General features: G+C 43.2%; 2 protein-coding genes across 4 annotated transcripts in view; one reads left to right on the top strand and one right to left on the bottom strand.

Annotated features, from left to right (window-relative positions):
• The window catches only part of PAQR5 (progestin and adipoQ receptor family member 5), a 617,270-nt gene that overhangs the window by 175,176 nt on the left and 430,059 nt on the right, over positions 1-12,035 (top strand). The gene's annotated exons all lie outside the window — the stretch shown is intronic.
• ANP32A (acidic nuclear phosphoprotein 32 family member A) overlaps positions 1-12,035 on the bottom strand; it is a 43,200-nt gene that overhangs the window by 1,184 nt on the left and 29,981 nt on the right. Inside the window, exons 5-7 of one of the 3 annotated variants that reach the window (XM_077470702.1) lie at positions 11,640-11,737; positions 7,538-7,589; positions 1-2,102 (exon numbers count right to left, since the gene is read on the bottom strand). The exon at positions 1-2,102 is cut by the window's left edge and continues 1,184 nt beyond it. In XM_077470702.1, coding sequence (XP_077326828.1) covers positions 2,044-2,102; positions 7,538-7,589; positions 11,640-11,737 — 209 coding nt within the window. In that variant the 3' untranslated portion in view covers positions 1-2,043. Of the gene's footprint in view, positions 2,103-7,537; positions 7,590-11,639; positions 11,801-12,035 lie in introns of those variants that run through there. The other 2 variants (XM_077470703.1, XM_077470704.1) reach the window with 2 other exon arrangements.

Here is a 12,035-nt window from a genome sequence, read left to right as displayed (position 1 = left end):
GCTTCTCTGAATGGGCAGCAGAGGAGAGCCTCATTTATCCTCTCACATAACCCTAAGCATTAGTGTATTCCACGTCAGGGTGAGTGAGAAGGAGCAGCGTGTCATTGCAAGGCCCCGCTGGCTGAACCAGGAAGAGCTGGCAGACCTTTTGATAATGTCAGAAGAAAGATGGTGGCGTGGGACCAAGAGGTATCTTGTTGACAGACTGTCAGCAGGACAAAGCTGGATCGGGGGGCTGGGCGAGTATCCAAACACGGCACACATCGCTTGGAGGTAAGCAGAGAAATAGGTCCTCTTTAAATATTAGAGATAAGTTCAGGTGATGTCACGCAACGCTTTGTACTTAACCTATAGTGTGCCTGCACTATATTGCAAAGTGGCTGAATTCCTGGAACGCCGCTTGAAAAGAACTTGTTTCTTCAATTACACCATTGCTGTCTAATCCTGCTATAACCTGTGTCATATTCTCCCCTTTACAAACCTCATCCTCATGTCATCACAGCGCATTCTGGGATACTCAATCAGGATTTGAGGTTCCAGTGTTATTGTAATTCCCTAAAACATCAATATATTAGGTCTGCATAAAGCCTGTGCAAAGTTACAAGGTCAGAGAGGACATAGCTACGTTCTCTTCTTTTTATATTGCACTGAATGCGCTGCTTCCAAAGCCCTAGAAGAGTGCTGCATGCACACCAGTTCAGTGAAGCAGTGCCAAGAGCAGTCCTAATGTACAGTGTAGTAACCATTACCAAACCAATCAGATTTCTATTTGCTAAATGTTTGATTGTTAAAAGACGAATTCCAATTGGTTGCTGTATGCTACCACACTTTGCGGTTTGTGCCTAAAAAACAAAAAAAACCTGACGGTGCATGAAAAAAAAAAAAAATATCTGATCATGATCAATGAAATGAGTGCATCTATAATGAGATCATTACAGAAATCCTTCTGCCTAGTAATGAAATTGATAACAACATAAACTTGACTAAAGGAAACCATGATTAAAAAAAGGAAAAAAAAAAAAAATCATCACTCACTTAAATTTTCTAAAATGTAATGGACTCTACTGCCAAGCTACATGATCCATATTTACTAACTGGTCCTGTGGGTTCACTAGCTATTCCACCACACTGCTTTCTATGTAATGTATCTAGAGGTGTATGAACACAGATCACTGGATAGGATATACTAGCAAACCCCCCACTACATCTGATGCACATACAAAAAAAAAAAAATCGTGCACCCGATTTTCTAATGTAAAGTCCGAAAACCAATTCCATAGCTCTAACTAAAACAACCTGCTCATATATCACCCGCTACGCGATTGGAATCTCCATGACATTACGCGTTTCGCCCACATAATATAACAAGACAACAGCCTGATAATTATTATTTTTTTGCACACATCTAACACTCTAAATAGGATTTGAGAATTTGTATTCCTAACAACTGGATTATGTTTAATAACGGGGGGCGGGGGGGGGGGGGGGTGAGATGCTGGTGTTAAGTTAACAGGAGACAGGGGAGATGGTACAATCGCTGCATCATACTCTTCTACCCAATCACCTGGCTTCTAGGACTGAAGGATTAACTCACCGACATTGAGCTGCAGGAAAAAAAATGTTAAAAAACGAATTTCCGCTTTAAGACTTTCCTTTAGGAATCAGTAAAGGGTAACCAAAGTCAAAAACACATCCAAAAAGAAAAAAACTAGACACATTAGAAAAAAAAACGGGCTTTAGAAAGACTGCATGTCTTGGATTGTACGAGGGCCTGTGCAAAAAACACAAAATTTTTATCTTTAAAAATAATTTAAAAAATAAAATTGAAGAAGAGCGGTAGTAGAAATACTAAGCACGATTCTCCTTGCTCGGTGTCTGTTCAGCACACAGCGACCTTACAAAAAACAGGAAATAAAAAGGAGTAGGGTCAATGAAAAGTAAAACAAAATTACAACAGAATTTTCTGATTGGGTCTTGGGGTTCAGTTCTCCACTAAGTGACGAGGCTCATTCCTCCTGTACTTTGTCCTTTTCTAATGGCTGCTCAGTCTTCCTCCTCTCCTTCGTCCTCAAGGTCCCGTTTTCTCTTTTGTCCTTTTCCTGCTTACACATAGAAGAAAGAAATTAAAAACTTTGAAACCTACATACATTGCTTACAGAAAAAAAAAAAACGAAATCACATCACAGGTCCTTCACTTGCATATATTTATCATAATATATATATATATAAAATACACACACACACATATACACACACGGTGCTCAGCATAAATGAGTAGAGCCCAACAGATTTGTCAGAGAACCATTTCTTTCAGAATCAACATTTTCTATAGGACACTATACTACAAAATCCTCCCACAAATGCGGGCCCATTGATTGCAACCAAGATTTGTTAATTTGCACACACAAAAAAATGTATTTTTCCTAACAAATTTATTCAAGGCCATGTTGCAAAAATGAATACACCCCAATGAAAGTCTTCGGAGCAAAGCTAAATGTTAGACAACAAAATTAACAAGAATTCAACTACAGGCGAGTCCAATTATTCATTAAATAGGTGTCCAGCAGACAGGTGATTATAAAAGGGTGTTACTTAAAAACAGTTGTATACCCGTAGAAAGAAGATAAAATATGTAAAAAAAAAAAAAAAAAACACCTTGTAAGACAAAGGCATAATGAGATAGTATGCATTGCATACTAGCTCATTATGAAATACTTACCTTAGAACGAGGTCCCCGTATCGAAGGCCGGTCCATGCCGAGGGTGCTGATATTTTGCCCTCGGTGCGTCTTCTTCGTTCGCGGCTCCAGCGCTGTAAGTGGCCGGAGCCGTGATGACATCACTCCGGTGCGTGCGCGCGGGAGTCTTCTTCCCGGCAGCGTCTGCCAGACCTTCACAGCGTATGAGCCGCTGACGTCAGTGGCTGCATGCAAAGTGAATATATCCTAAACCGTACAGGTTTTATTATAGACTTACCTGTAGGTAAAAATTAAAAACGGGTATACAACTACTTTAACCACTTCCATACCAGGTCTATTCGGACACTTCTCTCCTACATGTAAAAATCATAATATTTTTGCTCGAAAACTATTCAGGGCCCCCAAACATTATACAGAGACATTAGGGAATAAAATGGTGGTTGTTGCAACTTTTTACGTCACATGGTATTTGCACAGCAATTTTTCAAACACTTTTTTTTTATTAAAAACAACAGTAAGGTTTACCGTATATACTCGAGTATAAGCCGAGATTTTCAGCCTCTTTTTTGAGGCTGAAAGTGCCCCCCTCGGCTTATACTCGAGTCATCGCCGTCTGCCTACCTGATCAGCGTGTCGAGCAGACGGCAGCCATTCTACTATTCAAAAGCCGCGCCTCCCTGTCTGCGATAGGCGGAACACTCAATTTCCCAGCAGTCAGTGGTCCGCCTATCACGGACATCCGCTCATCCTCATACTACGGACAAGGATGAGAGGATGTCCGTGATAGGCGGAACACAGACTGCTGGGAAATTGAGTGTTCCGCCTATCACAGACGGAGGCGCGGCTTTTGAACAGTGGAATGGCCGCCGAGGCGCCGACGCAGTCTGTCAGACGAGAAGAGCGGCGATCCTGGCATGGCAGAAGCACACAGGCTCGGGACGCAGGCTCGGGACGCAGGCTCGGGACACAGGTAGGCTGGACACACAAGGCTGCACACACAGGGATGGACGGACACACACACACAGGGATGGACGGACACACACACACAGGGATGGACGGACACACACACACAGGGATGGACGGACACACACACACAGGGATGGACGGACACACACACACAGGGATGGACGGACACACACACACACACAGGGATGGACGGACACACACACACACACAGGGATGGACGGACACACACACACAGGGATGGACGGACACACACACACAGGGATGGACGGACACACACACACAGGGATGGACGGACACACACACACAGGGATGGACGGACACACACACAGGGATGGACGGACACACACACAGGGATGGACGGACACACACACACAGGGATGGACGGACACACACACACAGGGATGGACGGACACACACACACAGGGATGGACGGACACACACACACAGGGATGGACGGACACACACACACAGGGATGGACGGACACACACACACAGGGATGGACGGACACACACACAGGGATGGACGGACACACACACACAGGGATGGACGGACACACACACACAGGGATGGACGGACACACACACACAGGGATGGACGGACACACACACACAGGGATGGACGGACACACACACAGGGATGGACGGACACACACACAGGGATGGACGGACACACACACAGGGATGGACGGACACACACACAGGGATGGACGGACACACAGGGATGGACGGACACACAGGGATGGATGGACACACACACAGGGATGGACGGACACACAGGGATGGACAGGCATGTCTCACCCTCGGCTTATACACGAGTCAATAAGTTTCCCAGTTTTTTTGGGGTAAATTGGGGGCCTCGGCTTATATTCGGGTTGGCCTATACTCGAGTATATACGGTACTTTGCCGGCCTGGCCTATGACATAATGTTGCTTCCTGGCCTCCAAAGGTCATAGGGGTGACTAGGGACCATCTGGTCACCGGAAATCTCTTTGCTCAACTTCCGGGACCGGAAGACCCCATATCTCACTTTAAAAGGAGGACCAATCGTGCCATATTCCTATTACAAGAGATGTTTACATCCCTTGTAATGGAATAAAAGTGATCAAAAATGTATTTATTTTTTTTAAAAAAGTGTCAAACTGAAAAAAAAAATAAAATAAAATAGTAAAACAATAAAACAAAACAAAATAATAATTGTAAAGCGCCCTTGTCCCCGTGCACAGAAGCGAACGCATACGTAAGATCCACCCACATATGAAAACTGATCAATCCACACATGTGAGAGAGCACTGCAAATGTTGTATTTCTAGCCCTAGACCTCCTCTAACTCAAAACATGTAACCATTAAAAAAATAAAATTAAAGCGTTGCCTATTGGGATTTTTAAGTACCGAAGTCTGGCGCCATTCCACGAGTGTGTGCAATTTTGAAGCGTGACATGTTCAGTATCTATTTACTCAGTGTAACTTCATCTTTCACATTATGCAAAAAATTGGGCTAACTTTACCATTTTGTTTATTTTTAAAGCACAAAACTATTTAAAAAAAAAAAAAAACACACATTCGAAAAATTGCTGAGCAAATACCATGCAAGATAAAACGTTGTAACGACTGCCATTGTATTCTCTAGGGTATTTGCTAAAAAAACATATACAATGTTTGGGGGTTCTATGCAATTTTCTAGCAAAAAATAAATAAAAATTATGATTTGTCAGAATTGGTCTGGGTGGCAAGTGGTTAAAGAAAACCCCTCCCATTTCATGAGGTCAGCAATGGCACCACATGGAAGAGAAATGGTACAAGGCCTGAAAAAGAATAATTTCTTTACACCAGAAAGATGAAGGCTAAAAGAAGATCAGCAAAGCTTTACTTATCAGTCAGAATACTGGAGCAAGAGTGATACAAAAATGTAACAAAGATGCAACTGCAACCATCTCATAGAGACGTCCATGGAAGTTATCACCTCGATAGGCACGTCTCCTGATGAGAAGGGTAGAAGAAAATCGTCATGCAAGGACACTGCAGTTAGCTAAAGAAGTAGAAAGCCAAACTGGGGCGATAGTTTCCCCCGAGACACAATACGCCATACACTGCGGAGGAAGGGCATGCATGGGTGTTCTCCACGAAGGAAGCCTCTCCTAAAGCCCATGCACAAAAAAAAATTCTGCCTAGAATTTGCCAGGTCCCATGCTGAAAAACAAGAAGACTGCTGGGACTCTGTACTCTAGATTGATGACACCAAGATAAATGTTTTTGGAACTGATGGTTTCAAAACTGTATGGCGTCCAAAGGTTAGAAGTACAAAGAAAAATGCATGATGCCTACTGTGAAACATGGTGGTGGCAGTGTCCTTCTATGGGGGCAGCACGAGTGCTGCTGGTTTGAGGGAGCTGCATTTCATTGATGGTGTCATGAATTCACAGATGTACTGCTCTATATTGAAAAAGAAGATGCTACCGTCACTCCGTGCCCTTGGTCGTCTTGCACTTTTCCAACATGGTAATGATCCAAAACTCACGTCTAAGGCCACTGCTGTATTTCTGAAGAAGAACCGGGTGAAAGTGATTCAGTGACCAAATATGTATCCTGATCTGAACCCAATCAGGGAACACCTACGGGGAATTCTGAAGAGACAAGCATCACTCCCCATCCAGCATCCAGGCTCTAAAAGAGGACTTTCTTGAAGAATGGAAAAAGATTGATGTTGCAATATGTCGCCGTTCATTCCATGCCTAGAAGACTTGGTGCGGTCCTTACAAATCATGACGGTCATACAAAATACTAGATGGAGGAGAAGTTTTTGCTGTGGGGTGTATTCATTAGGGCTGAAACTAACGATTATTTTCATAATCGATTAGTTGGCCGATTATTTGTTTCGATTAATCGGTTAATAACCTTAAAAAAAAAAAAAATAGTTTTGCTGCATTTCAACATATTTTTTGGCCAGATTTGTTGGGCAGATTAAAAAAAGCATAAATTGCTGCAAAAAAGCATTATTGCATGCTTTTCTGCAGCTTCTCCATTGAAGTATATTGAACCAAAAAAGCAAAATAGCACCATTTTGCGTTAAAAAAAAAAAAGTCCTCGTCTTTTCCAAATACGCAGCAGCTGAAAAAAATCATGGATGTGAACATGTCCCATAGGAAACCATGTAAATGAACTGTAGTGCGTTTCTGCAAAAAGCACCAAAAAACAAAGAGGTGTGACCCAGGCCTGAGATGTTTAGTAACAGTAGTTAAAAAAAACGAAAATTAGTGCAAAAAGAGCAAATAATAGCCACTGTAAGGGGTTAATTTTTTACTATGGGACAGTGAAAGTAATATTTACAGTAGCGATTTGCTCTTTTTGTACTATAAAGGGATACTTTTAGTTTTTTTCTAACCCCATTATGTTAGTGGCCGATTAATCGATTATGAAAATAGTAATCGATTAATTTCATAATCGATTAGTTGTTTCGGCCCTAGTATTCATTTTTTAGATTTTGTAATCGAAGTTCTATTATTAACCTTACTTTCATGTAATAAGCTAAACAAAATGTTCTATAAAACTCTGTTTTATCAAAATTTTGTAAAATTGTTCTTGTGTTCATTAACATCTTACTATTCAAAAGGGGTGTACTAATTTATGCTGAGCAATGTATGTAGGATTATATATATATATATATATATATATAAATATATATATAAAATGATGTGCAATTTCCGATATCCCATTGCTTCATCTCAGCAACAGACACCATATCCCGACACCTGTGTATTCCATAATACAGCATCAACATACTGTCAGCATTTATGCTGGAGATGCAAAGTCCTTCTTTCAGCGTTTATAAACTGCAAACATAAGCCGTCTGCATTAAAGGGGATTGATCACATACCATCCTCTTCAGCTTCATCCTCCTCCCCTTCTTTGGAAGCCTCCTCATCCTCCTTTAAAACAAAAAGCAGATTAATGGCGGATTTAAGTGCGTCTCAAAACACAGATTAACCTCTGAAGGCCCCCACCCCCCCCCTCCATCAAAAAGACAAAAACATAATAACAGAAAATATAAACAGCAACTAAACTACTACAATACACAATGTGTGAGATCTAATATGGAGATCTAGGAATGCTATACAGCAAATTCTGAAGACAGAATCGTTAATCACATTTAGAACATTATATTGGTCAATACTGTATAGTATTATTATTACTATTTACTAGATAAAAAGTAAAAATAAATCTAAACATGAAATAATTGTAGGGGGGTATTTGGCATTTACTTACAGGTTTATGGTGACATGAGTGCACTTGATGGAACTGAATCTTTTTGCAACCTAAATAACTCATTTAAACTTAAGGTGCTATGAAAGTCTTGTTTTCTTTTTATGTTTAAAACAAACAAACATGTTATACTTATCTGCTCTGTGTAATGGTTTTTACACAGAGCAGCCCCCAGCCTCCTCTTCTAGGTTCCCCCGCCGCCGGCGCTCCTGGCCCCTCCCTCCTGCCCCCCATAGCAAGCTGCTTGCTATGGGGGCACCTGAGCCGCTGCTCTGTGTGACCCAGTCAGACACAGACCTGGGGCTCGCCCCCCCCCCCCCCCACCACCTCCTCATTGACTCACTGACTGATTCACAGCAGAGGGAGCCAATGGCAACAGCTGCTGTCTCAGCCGATGAGGATGGAGAGTCCCAGACAACCAAGGCTCTCGTGCAACAGGGCTGGATCGAGATGGGGCTCAGGTAAGTATTAGGGGGCTGCTACACACAGAAGGCTTTTTATGTTAAAGAGGAAGTAAACCCTGATGGGTTTACTTCCTCTTTCATTCCCTGTAAAGGCAAAGCATAATGGACTACTATGCATCGCATACTACCCCATTATGTGTCACTTACCTGACACAGGAGCCAGCGAAGTCACCGCTGTCCCCTGTAGTTCCGAGCATCCATCTTCTTGGTGGGTCTCCGTGGGTCTCGCTGCTCCGGCGCTGTGATTCGCCGAAGCAGCGATGACGTCACTCCCGCGCATGCGCACGGGAGCCGAGACTCGCGGCATTGCCTTCATCGACGATGCCCCGCTCAGTGCACCTGTGCGCCGCTGTCTACGGTGCATGCGCCGAAGATAGCGGTGCCCGTCTTCGGGCAAATATCTCCTAAACCGTATAGGTTTGGGAGATATTTCTTGGACCTACAGGTAAGCCTTAATCTGGTTTGTAAGGGTTTACAACCACTTTAAATGCATAGAATGCATGAAGATAAAAAAAAAAAAAACTTCTTGACTTTAGAACCACTTTAAGGTCTTATTGTACAACTCCTCAAATCATTTATCTCTTGAGTAAAAACACAAATAACTAAAATTGTGACACTAAAGTAAAGAAGCTCCCCGGAGTAAATGGTGCTGAAGGCACTATATGGGGCTGGAAGTCCATTGTGACGGATTTCCTTGGGAGACTCCTAACATAGTCCCCATCTGCAAGCAACATCTTGGAAAAAAAAAAAAAAACATATTAAAAAAAAAAAAAAAAACCTGCATATCTATGAGATGAAATTGCCTTCAGCCTTTGCACACATTAGTGCTCATGCACACGGACGTTTTAAAAAACTGGCTGCAAAGCTAGCTCCGATGCCTGGAAAAATCGTTGTTAAAAACATGATTTTTACCGCGTTTTGCATTGGCGTTTTTGCGCGTTTTTTAGCGTTAGCGCTAAGTAGCGTTTTTTAAGAAACACATCTCTTGGCTATAGCACTCAGAAAACAAAGAAAATATGTTGCGCGTTTATGCGCGTTTTCCCGCGATTCGCGTTTTTACAGCTCCAACTCCACGCCACGGAACGCACTGGTCCTGGGTTTTTTTTACAGCTTAAAAACGCCTATGCCATTTGCAGCTCAAAAACGCCTAGGTGGGCATGAAGCCATAGACTAACATGGACAGCAGTTTTTAAGCTGCAAAAAAAGCTCAAAAAAGTGGCTGTAAAAACGTCCGTGTGCATGAGGCCTTAGAATTCAGAGCTCTCCAGTGTCTCCTGTGTCCACCATGAGGGGGGGGGGGGGGGGGGGACTACTCTTTTGGGTGTCTCTACTGTGCTGTTTCATGTTCCATCGGTTTTCTCGGATGACAATGATTGACTCCCCCTGAGGAAGCGGCCTATGCTGCGAAGCATGTAGGACCGTGTCAAGATCTACATTCCGGTGCCCCTTGTGATCTTTGGGGATCATCAACCTTTGAAATCTCTTAAATGAACGACTGGAACCATTGCTTGTATATAGCCCCTTTTGTAACTTGTCTTTTTTCTTTATTTTAATCATGTTTTTTTCTATCAATAAATTGTTATATTTTATCATACCTTCTGCCTAATCCTTGATAGTCCAATACTCTCCATTTTTTTTTGCCAGTGGCACATTTGGGGTAGCCCCAGGTATTCTTCTTTAATACTAAAGTAATTTTTTTTTACATTTAGAAAGTTGTAGTACTTACCTGCTCTGTGCAACAACATTCAACAGAAAGCGCATCTTCTGCTCTTCTGGCAGTCCCCCACTGGCGGAGTCACCTTCTTCCTACTCCGGGTGCCTCCTTAGCAAGCCAGGTGGTAATGAGGTGGTGTGTGCACATCTGAGTCGGGATGTGGTGCTTGGATCCAGACACAGAAGCAGGCGAGTGTTTAAAGCGGTTGTAGAACCGCTGAATTTTTTATTTTATTTTTACTCACCTGCAAAGGAAAAGGCATAATGAGCTAGTATGCCCCGCATACTAGCTCATTATGAAATACTTACCTTACAACGAGGCCCCGACATCTGGCCTAATCCACGCCGAGGGAGCTGACATGTTCCCTCTGCGTTTCTTCTGAGTATCGCAGCTCCGGCGCAGAGAGTGGCCGGAGCCGCCATATCGGCACTCCCGCGCATGTGCGCGGGAGATTTCTCTCCGGCAGGGTCCGGCGTCTGCCGGACTTTCAGCCGAGAATACCCTGTGCGCAACCGCCGCTGCAGTCAGCGGCACATTGCGAGGGGAATATCTCCTAAACCGTACAGGTTTAGGAGATATTTTTTTTTACCTACAGGTAAACCTTATTATAGGCTTTCCTGTAGGTAAAAGTCCCAAAATTGACTATTCAACCACTTTAAGGATAGCGGGGGCCCCAAGAAAGATAACAGGGTGCTGTCACCTTAAGGCCGGGTTCACACTGCTGCGACTTTGAAGCCGAAATCCCAGCGCGACCTCGCCATGACTTGCATACGACTTCTTTAACAGAAGTCAATGCAAGTTCGAAGTCGGACCAAAAGTAGTGCAGGAACCTTTTTCTAAGTCGGAGCGACTCAAGTAGCTCCTATTAGAACGGTTCCATTGCACTTAATTGGGTGCGATTTTTGATGCTCTCAAAGTCGGAGCACATGTCGCACCAGTGTGTACCGGGCCCAATGCAGAGAATGCATTCAAGTGACAAACCTTTCTAGTTTAGAACCACTTTTTGATTTTGGTTAGGCAAACCATAGCTAATGCAATGTTCTTTTCTGAAACCACGGGTTGAGTGTGGATGGTGGAATCCCTCCCGTAATGCTATCGTGTTCTGCCAGCGGGGAGCCTTCCCAGTAAGCAGAATAAAAGGATCACTGCTGGAGGCTATAGCCAATGGCAACAATCGTATTTGATTAATCCGACAGGCTCGTACTGAAGTTGATGAATTGACTTCAGTACAGCTAGCCTGCCCATAGATGGATCGAACCTCGGCTGGCCCAGGCTCAGAATCAATCCATCTATGGCTGACTTTAGATACCATGGGGCTGAATCTTGTAGATAATCTGGCAGAGAGGCCTCCATGTCGGCATTTCCAGCTATGCCCACATTATCAAGCAAAGTGAGTTTTTTTTTTTTTTTTTAAATCACACTACAAAATCAAATCTCATCATCAATATCATTGCAATGAAATCTCTAAACCGTTATGCTAGAAGACAACAGAAATACACTTCAACAAAGGAACAAGGAAAAAACTGTAGAAGCTGTACCTCCTCCTCGCCGCTCACTTCCTCCTCTTCTCCTTCCTCCTCTTCATCGTCGTCCTCGCCCTCCTCACCCGGTGGAACGTCCTCGTCATAGTCATCCTCTGTGTGAGGGGGGCAGCCTCAGTCACAAACAGACTGGAGATGTGTGCAATATAGTCTCCAGTCTGTGAGCCACAGACAGAGGGAGTAACAGAACATCAGCTAACACTAGAGCCTTCGTAGAGTCCCCAATAACTGAAGACACCAATTCACATTTTGTTTTTCATCCAATTCATTCAGTAGTAATAAAGTTTTACAGACTAAAAGAAGGCCACATGTTACAATCCGACTGTACAATCTCTGTGCAATTAAATTTAAACTCTATCAACCACTGGGGGGAGATTATCTAAACCTGGAGCA

The sequence above is a fragment of the Lithobates pipiens genome, unplaced genomic scaffold (genome assembly GCF_037356315.1).
Source record: "Lithobates pipiens isolate NorthernLeopardFrog02 unplaced genomic scaffold, aLitPip1_a1.2 Scaffold_8, whole genome shotgun sequence".
Classification (NCBI taxonomy): domain Eukaryota; kingdom Metazoa; phylum Chordata; class Amphibia; order Anura; family Ranidae; genus Lithobates; species Lithobates pipiens.
Note: the sequence above shows the minus strand (reverse complement) of the source record. Positions and strands in the feature narration are given on the sequence as shown.